Source organism: Ceratotherium simum, chromosome 13 (genome assembly GCF_057802395.1).
Source record: "Ceratotherium simum simum isolate JZ-2026a chromosome 13, ASM5780239v1, whole genome shotgun sequence".
Lineage (NCBI taxonomy): Eukaryota > Metazoa > Chordata > Mammalia > Perissodactyla > Rhinocerotidae > Ceratotherium > Ceratotherium simum.
The window spans coordinates 2720251-2734463 of record NC_141912.1 but is presented as its reverse complement, the minus strand read 5'-3'; the positions used below and the strand labels follow the sequence as shown (position 1 = coordinate 2734463).

General features: G+C 40.5%; 1 protein-coding gene across 2 annotated transcripts in view; it reads left to right on the top strand.

Moving 5' to 3' along the window:
• Nucleotides 1–14213, top strand: part of MYLK4 (myosin light chain kinase family member 4) — a 72113-nt gene that overhangs the window by 42389 nt on the left and 15511 nt on the right. The window contains exons 3-5 of one of the 2 annotated variants that reach the window (XM_087437841.1): nt 10817–10895; nt 11252–11702; nt 12925–13226. In XM_087437841.1, the coding sequence (XP_087293967.1) occupies nt 10817–10895; nt 11252–11702; nt 12925–13226 (832 nt within the window). The remainder of the gene's footprint in view (nt 1–10816; nt 10896–11251; nt 11703–12924; nt 13227–14213) is intronic. The other variant, XM_087437842.1, reaches the window with a different exon arrangement.

The following is a 14213-nucleotide window of genomic DNA, read 5'->3' as shown; positions in this document are numbered from 1 at the left end:
ATAGCATACCACCAAGGAAACAAGCATACTGCTTCTTCCTATGATCTGCCATAAGGACACCTTTACTTAGGCACCTGGTTACTACTAAACCATTCTCACAACAGAAGACAGAGTCCAAGGGTGAAGATACTTGGGAAAGCACGGAGAAGCAGTTTCTTGTCAGCGTATGAAGCTTCAGAGTGTGCTCTTTAACTGTGCCAACCTTTATTCTAGATTCTGTGGCATCACAGAACTTTAGAGCAGAGAGGACAGTAGAGTAATGAGTGTCATGTATAATTAGACTGGCCACTGAATCCCCATTAGAAATACTGTAAAGGACTTTAGAAGTAAAGTGCAAAGGCATTTGTTTCACAACTGTTTTGGTGTTGAATTAGGTGACCCACAAAGAAGTTTAATCTGACATTTCAGAGGAAATAGCTACTGCTTGCTCTCGCCTTCTGTCAAAGTTAAGTTCCATAATCATAGTGAAGTAAACACGGCAGTAACAATGCCTAATTCTGACCTCCTCTCATTTCCAGCATCAAAAGTATTTAGTAAGTGTCTTTCTGTGCTAGTGTGTGAAAGCATGTTAAATAAGTTATGGTCAATGCAAACATATGAATAATAGATCTTAAATATATACATTAAGCAAATGAATGTTTATAGTACATTCTGATTTTCATTAGGTATAAGACTGTTGAGAAAGCAGTAGAATGGTAAATTACTTCAATAACCCACACTGAGGAGGGAATCTCAGATGTTATTGGGGACACAAACATTTGGATTCCTACAAAGATTGAGAACACTATGAGCTTTTTCCTAGAGGTACAGGCCAACAAATTGCAGACATGAAAGTGGGAACTTCTAAGTGCCACAGGAGTCTGGGGGCTGGACATCAAAGCCTGATATTGAGGAGGACATAATAAAGGGCATGCTATGGCATTCCTTAAGGAAATATTTTATGCAAGTGGTTGAGATGCTCAGTAAATAGTCCCCAGCATCAGGCCCCCCCTTCCCCTTATTAATCAATCAGTCAATCAGTTAATTGATCAGACACTGAGTTAGATGCTAGAGATACTGAGATGTCTAGGCAGGGTCAGACATGCAAACAAATGATTCCAACACACTATGATAAATACATGATAGATGCATAGCCAACAAAGATGGAAGAAAGATTGACTCCTTTTTTAGTATAAAGACGTAGGAGGGAAGTGTTTCAAGGAAGAATCCACAAAAGAAACTTCTTGAGTAGGGTCTTAAATAATGAGTAGGAATTCCACATGTTTTCTCAAAGTATGGTCCCTGGACCACTCACATCAGAATCACTTCCAGAGCTTGTGAAAAATGTTCTTGGGCTCACCCAGACCTACTGATTAAGAATCGCTGGGGTAAGAGTTTTATAAACTTCAGGACCACTGTCCCAAGGTCTAAGGTAGGCAAAGGTTTTGCCAGGAGCAGTGCCCCTACCTCCTCTTCACTCATCAGCCATTACTCTCTCCTTGACTGTCCAGGCGCACTTTCCAATTTCCCACTAATAATTAACTTGCAGGGATAGCGTAAAAAAATAAAGGGCTTTTATTCAAATATTGAAAATTACAGGGCTAGGAGACTACTATTGTGGCCAGGTGCGTTCATATTATTTTCATGTTCTCTGGTGGGGAACCAAATTTAATAAATGGGAATTCACAGTCACTCACCTATCAGAATGGACTTCATTGGTGCAGGGACCTGGAGGTCCCCACCATGTGAGGTGTTGACTCGCTAGTTATTGGATCTTATGAGGTCCTGAGGCTTGGCAGCATGGCCAGGTCAGGAGTTGGGAGAGGGGCTCCTGGAGGCCTCAGGACATCCACTGGTTTACCAACCAGTATGGAATTATTTCCCTATTTTAACAACTGGTACAGTAATCGTGTACCAGCTGAATATTTTCCTGTATGTACACAATAAAACAAAAAACAATGAGATGAAAACACAAAGAATTCAGTAAGGTGTTTATGCTTTCCATTAATTGAGGGTTTACTCTCAGGAGTAAAAGCACAGACAAGTAGATGGTATCAGAGGGTATGTACTATCTGCATACTTTAAATTTTTTGATTCAAAAGAACTGGGCTAAATAAAATTACTTTTCTTCCTTTTAAAGTTGCTAGTCACCTTTATAGCAACCAGACTATAGCACTTGTATTAATTATGCTAACTGTATTCTTTGCATTTTGGAGCTGATCAGAACACATTCCTAATTCTCCAGAGCTTACGCTTGGCACAGTTTCCATTATACTTGTCTTAGTCAGTTCAAGCTGCTGTAACGAAAGAGCCTGGGTGGCTTAAACAACAGACATTTCTTTCTCACAGTTCTAGAGGCTGGAAGTCTGAGATCAGGATGGCAGCATGGTCTGGTTCTGATGAGGGCCCTTTTCCTGGCTTGCAGACGGTCGCCTTCTCTCTGTATCTTCACATGGTAGACAGAGAGCAAGGCCCTGGTCTCTTTTCCTCTTCTTATGAAGACACTAATCTCATCATGGGGACTCCACTGTCATGAGCTCATCTAACCCTAATCACCTCCCAAATGCTCCAGCTCCTAATACCATCACACTGGGAGTTAGGGCTTCAACATATGAATTTTGGAGAGACACAAACATTCAGTCCATAACAGAACCTTTACACCTTAGTGTTGCTTTTCTCTGAGGCCTGAGTTCGGACAACCAGTAGACTCCAGAGATTAGTGGAAAGTTCTAGGCACATGATATCAAATCTTGCGTTCTCTTCTGAGCCCCTGTCAGGACTCCCGGGTTGGTGTCAAGATCCTGGACATTCTGTGAAGCTCACTGATATTCTACACAGTGCTGGACTTCCACTGGCTACTCCCCTCAAGGCCAGCCGGCATCCAGACCAGCTGAGCATTGTCTTGGCTCTTTCCTCCACTGTCCTCCTTCTAAGCTTACCCAAGTATGACATTAGCTCTCTCTGGATGGGGGCAAGATTTAAATAAATACAAGAGACCATAAAGATTTTGTGAAATATTTCTTCACACCAAGCCATTATGTATGTTACCTAGGTCAATACTTCTCAAATTTTACTGTGCATGGATCCCCCTAGGGACTGGTTAAAGCCAGATCCTGATTGGGTAGGTGGTGGGGAGAGGGCTGAGGGTCTGCCTTCCTAACAAGCTCTCAGGTGAGGCCATTGCTGCTGTCCATGGGCCTACTTTGAGTAGAAAGGATTAGACAACTAAATGTTTGGGGATAGTCGAAACTGATTAGTTTAAACCTACAGAGTTTGTATTACATATTCCAAATTCAGAGGCTTTTAAAGAGTTTTTGCAGCTTCTCGTTGCTTTTCAGAGACAATTTTTTAAAGACATTTTGCTTTGTAGTGTGCTTGCAAAATCTGCCAAGCAGGGGAAGATGTGGAAAGGCAAACCATTAGGACATCAAAAATTTTGCTCAGTGAATCTAGATTCAGATCTCTAAACTTCCCTTACAACCCACAGGACCACACATCACCTCACCTTAGGAAGCACCGAGCTCCCATGAGCCTCTGCCAGCATACACCACCTCCACGAACCAGCCTGCAGGGAGAGGCTGAATTGGAACCTGACTGCTTACTCAGAGGAGACAGGAGATGGAGTGATAAAAATGAACCTAAAATAAAAATTAAAAAGCATACTCAGAACACCATGTGAAATGAATGCTTATAAAACTGTCTGCGGTGGGAAGAAATCAAAGAGTTTTATTAGGTGATGAAAAAACACTGTAAACTTCATGTGAAAACATTCCAAGATTTGGTGTCGGGTAGTACAAAAGAGGAATTTTACTAAGTAAGACTCATTTTAATCAAACGAACATCAAGGAGCTATAACCCCATTTATACATTGCATTTGAAATTGGTTATTGACACGCACACACACACACACACAAACACAAACACACACACCATTGCACTTTCTCAGTAACCTTGCTGCACAGTCTTTGAAGTGCTCAGGTGCTATTCTGGTGACAGAATCTCAAGAAGGCAAAGACACCCCACAATTTATGGTGTTCAGATACACTTTTGTGTAAGTGCTATAAGAAACTCTACGCCCTGTGAACTGGTGTTTCTCCACTTTCAACTGAGTTCTCCCCTCTTCTGCTCACCTCCATTTTCGTGGAGGAATTAAATCACTTTCAGTGATTAAATGTTGACCAGGACACAAGGCAGAAGGATTTCAGGCTAAGGAGTAGTTGGGAACGTTGGCTCCTTTGTTGGCTTGCCCTCCCTAGACGCCGCTGAGATCATTTTTGGAGGGTGGATTTGTGGTCTCCAGGGCCATCTACCTTAGACTCATTTCCACACATGCGTCCCTGGGTGGCAGGTGAAGAAGAGGCAGCGGTCTGCTGGATAATCTATCCTGGAGAGGATCAAAGACCCTTGCTGCTGGGTGGGAGGAACCAGGGATTAAGTGAAACACCATGTCTCCAGGGTTATTACTACTATTCCAAACTGTGGCAGAGCCGAGCAGCCTAGGTGGTAAGGAGGACTCCAAAAAAAAAAAAAAAAAAAAAAAGAAAAAAGCCAGAGGCCAGAGTGATGGGAGCTGGAGCTGACAGAAGCAGGGACACTGAAACCCCTGCAGTACATCAGAGTCACTGGGGGTAGGGGGGATTAAAAAAAATACCAGTGTCCAGCCCCACCCCTCCTTCAGGGGCGGGACGAAGGCATCAACAGTTTTCAAAGGCCCCCCCAAGTGATTGAGAAGGACCATGCTAGAGCAAAGGAGAGTTTGGGCCTGGAAGGTGGGGGATGGCACAGAGGGTCTTCAGGACATGCAAGGTCATGTTGGCAGTTTGAGCAGGAAAATAAGAGCCGTTACAAGTCAGGGCAGAGGGCTCCACGCTTTCTGTTTGGGGAGGACAGGAAAGGTGACCGTGGGAAGGAAATAAAAAAATATGAATCCATTATCAGACACATTAGGTAAGCTCATCCATCAGGCATAAGATGAGGAAAAAATAAAATCAATCTCATCAAAGTACCTAGTATGACTAAAATTTTAGGTGAAGATTCCTAATTTGTTCCAAGTTAATTCTAACTAGTTCTTTTAAAATCAACAAAGGCAGGCTGGCTAGAAGAATGGAGGAGAGCGAATATTTTTAATAATATGTAGCTCTGATCCATAGCCTGGCCCTGATGGTGGCAGGGCAGATACAAGGCGTCAGCCACTCCCTGAACTCTTGGGCTTGTCACACCTCCTCATGACCGAACATGTGGCCCACATGGACTTGGCTCTAGCAAGGGGTCATCGGGATAAGAAAGCCTGAAAGTGTGTTTAAACTAAGTCTGTAGTCAATAAGGAATAACTTGAGAGGGCAAATTTGACCATGCTGTTCTCTACTCAGTCTTTTCTTGCTAGAGGAGGCTGTTAAATGTGGTAGCACACTTTTTTTATGATACTGCCCAATATATCTTATAATGGAATAAAATAAAATTATCCGTGTATCTTTACTTGACAGATGGTCCAGTTAGACTTCCCTGAAACAGCAACTTTAATTTCAGTCCCTTTCTTGATATAATTTCCCTGAGGAGTCCTGTTTACATGGATTCTGAATGAAGCACTGTCCACATAACTGTGGATGCAGCCAGAGGCTTTAATTTTCCTGGCACGGCTATTTTCTCAGGTGACGGTTTGATCATACTTGAAGCTTTCAGCAGCCTGGGGAGGGTCCATGTACTGAGTTCTGAGGTCAAGGCCAGCACATTCCCTTCCTGGATTTGGTCAGTCGGGTCCCGTCCTGCCTTACTCCATGCCAGTCCCCGCAGATCACGGAAGAGGTTACGCTTTGTGAGAGTTTCTTTTATCAGCCGGGGACTTTAGGGTGCATAGAGAGTGTGACCTGAGGATGAAGAGAAATAGATTTGTTTTACAAATGATCTCTAAAATTATTTTCTATGATCAGGCAAGGAAACGTAGTTTTAATATTTCTTCTGAAAATCTTTCTCTTTGTATTCTTTTAGGCTCTATTTTTTTTTCTCTCCCCCATGAAGTGCCTAATCAAAGTCTAACAAAGTCATTATAAAATGTTTTAATGGTGTTTTTATACTTCTAGTCATTAGGTTAAAATTACCAAAGTGTTCATCTTGGCATATCCATAAGCAGTAATATGAAAAGCCCTCAGCTCAGGGTACGTAGTTAGTTTAGTCATGTCCCATTGTGACATTAAGAAAACAATTTTCTATAGCAACTGCGATCCCCAAATGCAGGGCTGTAGAGATCACGTAACTGATGTGAAGTGATGCAAAGAATGTGAGAGTCAGTTGCAAGAATGCACTTCAGGTGGTGTCCAGGGTGGCTTGGCTTTTCGGGGATGCAGCCTGATGCGGGGATGTTCTCGCAAGGAGAGCGCCAGTCCTGAAAGCAGGCCTTCCTTCACTGCAGGTGGGGTCACCAAGCATTTTCAGAACCCTGACCCCCTGTGTGGTGCTGGAGGAGCAAAGGTGAAGAGATTGGTCCATATCCCAGTGTGGGGAAAGCCACATCGACAGCCGGTCCAGTAACCTAGAAAATGAGCACTGCATTTGTAGAGGCCCAGAGAGGGCAGCAACTCTCTTCGATTTTCCGTTCTTTTAAAGTGAAATCCATTTTAGGATTGATTTTTAAAACTGATTTTTATTGAATGGGAATGAAAGAGGAACTAGGCAAAATTGTTCAATTGAATTTACGTCCCTTTTGGTTATTCCACCACTTTCAGGACAAGCAGAGATTTAGCGTAGTCCTGGGACAGGCTCGTAGTGGGCGGTGAGGGCGAGCTCCTGGACCCGGCGCCAGGCACACACGTGGCTTGACGTTGCCTTCCCCTTCAGGTCTTGATTCCACAGCAAGAAGTGAAATTACAACCAAGGCAAGAGTATAAAATGTATACAATTGGTTTAAATTGTCAAAATAGTCATTTCAGGAATGAACCCTGACCTCTTAAAAGCAGTGTTTTGTAGAAGGAGAAAAAGTTTGCTAGAATTGAGCTGACAGTTCTAATTATGTACTTGCCCTTGAACCCGCTAATTAGAATGATTCTGCTAAAATACATATTGCAGAAAATCAGAATGTGAAAAATAGTGTTACCTGGTGTCCAAATTATTTTGATTTTGCACTGCTATCAGTAAAATATTTTTAAGCATATCCCAAGATGTTCATTTATAAACTATGTACATTGATAAATAATACATGCATATTTGTTTTTATAAATTTAATATATTACAAATACTTATAAATTATGTGTCCATATGTCCACATGTTTTAAAGCATATGTAAAATATAAATTTTAAAAGAATGGAAAATGCGTAGAAACAAGTTCTAACATTTCCTTCATACTCCCTAAAGACTGCCTTGGACTTGCTCTGGGTATATACACCCCACTTAGGACACCAGTCTAGCACACTGGACAGAGGCCAGAGAGCAGAACTGTGTTTTGAATACTCCGGCATTTGGGCTAAGTCTCTTTCTTCCCTACGTCATTCTAAATTCACTGATATATTATTATAAAACGAATGGGTAAAGTGTCACAAAAGGAACCCATATGCAAAAATATAAGTATTTAGTGAATCAATAAATGAGTGAGTTTGCGGGAAACGAAGCCGTCATGCTCGTCTTGGTCATAAGTGTGAATTCAGCAGAGGAAACAATCTCTTTTTTTGTTTGTTTGTTTGTTTGTGAGGAAGATCAGCCCTGACCTAACATCTATTGCCAATCCTCCTCCTTTTGTTCCCCCAAAGCCCCAGTAGATAGTTGCATGTTGTAGTTGCACATCCTTCCAGTTGCCGTATGTGGGACGCCGCCTCAGCATGGCCGGAGAAGCGGTGCGTCTGTGCGCGCCCAGGATCCAAACCCGGGCCGCCAGTAGCGGAGCGCGCGGACTTAACCGCTAAGCCACGGGCCGGCCCCAGGAAGCAATCTCTAACATGATCTTTACCCCTTAACAGAGGATGATCATAGTCTTTTCAGGAACATCATGCTTAACAGCACTATCCTGTCCTCTTTAATCAGTAGAAAATATATTCATTTTTGGACAACAAACTAGATGTATCTACAGACTTGTGCTTTCTATTTTAGCAACTTCTACACATAACTTGGAGGCACAAAGTAAAAACTCTTCATATTGAAGTTGCTGTCCAGACACAGAAAAGGAGAAACACAACTTCTGTTTTTTGGAAACTCTTCAGTTCAAAGTTCCTCTAGATGTCAGTATTACATAAGGAAATGAAAATATAATAGCCCGTGGCAATGAATAAAGACCTTCTCACATTATTGAAATGGTAAAACATATGTAATATACAATTGGTGAAGAAAAATACCCAGCTTCATTTGGAAGCTGGTTTCTTTTTTCTTTTTTAAATCTTTACTAAGCATTTTTTTTTTTTGAGGAAGATTGGCCCTGCGCTAACATCTGTTGCCAAACTTCCTCTTTTTTTTTCTCCCCAAAGCACCAGTACATAGTTGTGTATCATAGTTGTAGAGTTGTAGCTCTTCTGTGTGGCCTGATGAGTGGTGAGTAGGTCCATGCCAAGGATCCGAGCCGGAGAACCCTGGGCCGCCGTAGCTGAATGTGTGAACTTACCCGCTATGCCACTGGGAGGCCCCAAGGAAGCTGGTTTCTTATATTTCTCAGGATCGATGGCTTCTGCTGTTGGTCAAGTCAGACTGCTGTACCCAAAGAATAATGGCACAGCTGGTGGACATTTGCCACTGACACTCATATGGCCTTAGAGGCAAATGCCTATTGATCAGCACTCCACGGAGTTTTACAACCAAATTCTCAATTTTACATATTTTGATGGACTGAAATTGACTGACACACATCAGTCTTCATTAAGTCCACCTATGCTTTTGCCATCATTTTCACACCATCAAGAATAAATCCAGAAGCACAATGACTGTCCACTAGGAGTTTTCATTTCAAAAGAGAAGTGTTGAAAGATAAAGTTATAAAATATCTTTGTAACACAATTTGTTAAACTATTTTATGTGACTAATTTGAATATATGCTTTCAAAATTGCACTTAAATTCTTTCGCCCCTCTTCCATGTTAATTCTAATCTTTTGACCAATAAATATTTATTTCTTCACTATACTAATTAGTTTTCATTTTATGCCCTTCTCTCTTAGTCTTCTTTCTTATCTCCTCCAATTGCTGGCTGTGTGGTAGATATTCAATAAATGCTAACAATGACTTGTCTATAATCTTCCATTTCTTTTTTCAGAGTGACAGTACAGTGTAGGGGTGAGGAGCACAGACTGAAGTAGACAATTGAGTTAGAATCCTGGTTATATCATTTCTGAACTACAGAACCCTGGGAAATTACTCAACTTCATTATAAAATGGGGCTAATAGTATCTATCCCAAAGTGTTGCTGTGAGGATCAACTGAGTTAATAATGTAACATGCTTAGAAGAGTACCTGGTCATAGTCAGTGCCGAGTATATATTAGCCACCAACATTATCATCATCATTGCTGTCATCATCACCACTATCGTCATCACCATCATCATCATCATCACCACCATCATCATCACTGTGTCCCGGTCTCTGGGCTAAGTGCCAGGAATTCAAAGATGAACCAATCTTTTTGATCATTTGAGGCACATAACCTAGCAGGAAATTGACAGGAAAAAACGTTTAACAAAGTGTTGCAAGGGATACCAAGGTTGGGGGTATGTGCTGCGTGTTATACAAGCATAGAAGAGGGAGGAACCGGCTCTGCCTGAGGAAGCAGAAGAACATTTTACCTGTAGAGGGAAAAGTATGCATATGCCATCCCTGCACTTTCAATTAAAAGAGAAAGTTACAAACTCCAAAGCTGTAATCTAATTTCAGTTTTCCACAGATTTACTAAACACAACTCCGTCTTTCTAGGTCCCTGTCTGGAAAATGGAAATGCTCTGAACTTATGGGACTACCCTTTGGATTGTTTAAAAGTACATTTGCAATTTCTCTTGATATCCATGAGCTGCCCTTACATGCCATTTCGTGCTTGCAAGTCACCCTAAGGCAAATTTTGCTCTTTTCAAAGACAAAAAGACACATTCTTTGGACATCCATATAACTTCATTAATATATAATGCATAACTTTAGAATTTGTGATAATTTGGGTGGGTTGGGCTAATGTTTACCTTTTATGTGGTATTTAAAAAGGGTTTGCTAGGCTAATTCAGGGAAGCCAGGACTGTGAGAATTTTTATCTGCTTAGGAAAAGGCCCATCTGTTCTAAGCAATGTAAAAGCCCTATTTATAAAAGCTTACTTTAGTCTCCTACTTTCTGGTTTACAAAACCCATTCACATATATCTTCTCATTTTTATTTGATTTATATGTGAACCATATCAAGACAGTATAAATAGCAGTCAAGGGTGACATACACGTTATCAATATCCTTTAATCTGTTCATGAAGATGAGCTTTCTTCTACAAACAGTGCCAGAGTTTTACAGAATTTCTTTTAAAATAATGAGTTGATTTGTTTTCAAATACTGCAGTTTGTATGGGGTTTCATTATTTCAGATTGCTCCACTCTCTAAATTACCATTCATTTTTGTGTTTTTTCTGTGTTTGAATCATGCAATATAGTGGTTCTCAATCTGGGGCAATTTTGCCCCCAGAGGACATTTAGCAATTTCTGGAGACGTTTTTGGATGCTACAACTGGGAGGGAGAGTACTATCGACATCTGAGGGGTAGAGACCAGAGATGCTGCTCCACATCCTATAATGCTCACAACATCAGCCACAACAGAGAATCATCTACCCCCAGGTGCCAGCAGTGCTGAGGTGGGGAAACCCTGACGTATTACGTAACCTCAATTATCACTTGTGCATCCACAGGCTAAGGAGAAGGTGCGGTCACACTCCGGCCAGAAGGAAACGACCCCTGTCAAAGGCAAAAGGCAATCAGCCCTCACAGGTAACATCCTCAAGAGACTAGCTTCTTGTGGATAAAGACAGCTCTGCTGCAAAGTCCTGTTGTTGTTGCTCTTGTTCAGAGGAGGTTACCTGTTCTTAAAGCCCCTCCTCTTTAGGAGAAGAGCTGGGAGAATATCTTTGTTTGACTGGCTTTGGGTCCCACTACTTACAAACTAGAAAATCGTTGGGAACCCAGTTGTCAGTCAATTGGTCATGTTCACTTCCACTTTGCTTTTCAAAAGCTCATATCTGCTGATAAAGAGAAACCCGAATAGAGATGCCATTATGTGAACCCAAAATTATACTGATCACGTGTGTCTTCTATTAAAATATTTTGTGTCCTATGGTGGCTTTTAGAGAGATCTTCCCAGAAGAACCAGCCCTCCTCTGAGAAAGAAAAGGTTAATAAACTCAACAAGAAAACTGATGAGAAGACTGGTGCCTCTCTAGTTTGGAGGAGTTTTGCCACATTTCACACAGAAAGACCACAAGACGAGGTAGAAGGTTTTTCTCTAAGAAGTTCCACAGAGCCAAGAGAAGATACAGATGCAAGAGACGTTTCATGCCCAGAGAGACTCAACAGACAAGAAAATAATAGTACTGGAGATGATAAGCAAGCTACTGTGGATAAAAATGAACGTCCAATGCTCAAAGGAGAGAAAAACGGGCTTCATTCTAAGGAAGATACTAGTGAAAGAGAAGCTAAGAAAAAAGGAGGATTAGCAATTGCAAATGAAACAGCGCTGGGCATGTGTTTGAATAAAAAGCAATATGTGGATAAAACTAATGGGGATCAATTCTACGAAAGGTAGGGTTTAAAGCATTATACATCTACAACTGATGGTTTTTGTTGATTTATGTGCCATTGCAGTTGAAGGCCACATCAAAAGGATAACTGAAGTGAGTTTTTAAAGCAATGGTTTAGAAATCAGTTTGCCAGTTTGTGTGGATTTCTTGGCCACGTTTTCTCGCCATTATTTTTTCTTCTTGCCTGTGTCATTTTCAGGCATTTTATTATTTTCTGTCTTTTAGCAATTGATAGACAAAAAAAAGGATTATTAGGACTCACATCAATCAGTATTTTTTAAAGATCAAGTAAAAAGTTCTTCTTTTTAGCATTATACAAATCACATCCTTCCTAAGAACAAGAATTGAATAATGATCAGATTTATCTGTAAGTTAAAAACGTAATTATTAAAAAGTTTACCTATCTTATTATACATGACAAATTGGCTTTTTTCCCCAGAATATTGTGAAGATTGAGTAAGAGGTAGATTATTGAATGACTCTTCCCCAACTGTAAAGTTTCACATATAAATTCAGGTAATTATGTGGCCAACTAAAATTAATTACTCTACGTTACGATGAGCCGCAGAATCTTTTTGGAACAAAGAGTATCCAAACATCTGAGGTCTTTTTTAGGGATTTAAGATATAATTCTTATTTAATTTTTTGATAATGTATTTGAAATTTAATCGTGGAGAAGTCGAATTTTCCAAGGATTAAACATAAACATTAATGTTTCCTAAGAAAGTCCATCGCTGCAAAGATGTGCTTAGTAAAGTCTGGAGCTGCTGGAAAACTGCAGTGAGGTCACGTCTTTCACGGATAAAGGTTTACTCTCACCGCTGTTAGTACTCAGGGAGGTTATTGCTTCTTTTATTATGCTTTAATTTGTCATTTCTCTCTTCTATGAGGAAAGGAAGTGAAAAATTGAAGATCAAATTAGGTATTCATGAAATGACTGCTTTTGTAAAGAGTCAGCGAATGTCTTGGAGTTGCAATGAGGTCTTTAGGGAGATTCTCTGGGCTCCTCGTTATCTACACCCATTATCGTGCTGCTTAGATTTGATGAGGAAGCGTACTGCTCCATTTTATCCCAAAACACTGACATCGCCAGCTCTCTGTCACGAAGCTTGTGTCCCTTTACCAAAACACCATTTTGAGGAAGCTTTAGTTCTAAGAAATTTGACCATCTGAAAGTTTTCTCCCTGAAACTTTGAGAGCTGCAGCTGGATTTTATTTTCCAGGTGTATCAGCACTGCAAAAGCCATTTCTACATCACAAATCCCAGGAAACTCCGCGATAGGACCCACTGTCCAGAAGTCTGAACAAACAGAGCACACTGGCAGCAGCAAGCGGAGAGTGACAGAGGATCGCGTCACCAAAGAGGACAACAAAAAGAGCAAACTAGATGTGGCGGGGCCAGGTGAAAGACACACAGTTAGAAGGACGCAAGACAGCAGACAAGCCAAGGGGGGCCCACAGGGCAAATCCCTGGAGCCTGTTGGAATTCAGACCTCCAGACAGCACGACCTCATGACCCCATTGGGTAGGAAATGGCTTTTGTTTTAGCCTTTTAAACCTTCTTAACTTTTTCCAGCAAGCATTTCCAACTAAGTTTCACTGAGCCTAACAGCCTGAAGGAGACATAATGCCATATTGACACCGTTTTGTATGTAACCCAATCACTCTCTCTCTTTCATTATTTTTTTTTTGTCTGAAGAGACGAATGCCACCAAGAGAATTCTTTCATGACTTCTTTATTTTTCAGCATATTTGTGGTGTGAGAGGTGACTGTCCATATCAAATCAGATTCCTGGAGATTTATACTATCTGAATTTTTAAAAACATTAACACTTGGCAGAGTGCTCAAGATAAGTGCTCAAGAAATATATGTTGAATAAATGCAAATTTTTTAAAGCAAAGTTAAATCTACTCACCTCCCTTTGTATCCTTTGTATGCACGTAAGAAGCTGCATGAAGTAGATGCTTAAATAAGGAATAAATGGGGAAATGAATAGGTTCATGGCAAGCAAATTTTAACAGCAGTAATCACGGAAAATTAAAAAGAATAGTGGAAGAATATTATTGAGTAATTATGTATTTTAGAACCGATCCTGAGGTGGACCAGAGTTTAAACACTTAGGCTGAAAGGTGGAAAGTGGGAGAAATTTGAGAGCTGTAGTATATATACTTAGCCAGTTTTACTGGGTGTTTTATTTCCAGCCAGCCAGGAAAAATTCATCTTTGTGCCTTAAATGTGTCTTAAATAAAGCCTAAAATATTTTGGAAAGTAATATATAATAATATGAAACATTTCAACGACATGAACAAACTTTTCATTTTTCTGTTTTCTCTCTGCTTTAATTAAAGTAATGAACTATATCAGTGGTGCTTTTTAGAAAATAGGTCAAACAATTTCTCATGTTTGAATTTAAATGGTCTCAGCCTTGGAAGTATTAACTCTTTGGACTGCATTGGGATTGGAGATTTTCAACTAGTTTAGCATTTCTAAAAGTTGTCCTGAAGATGGTAT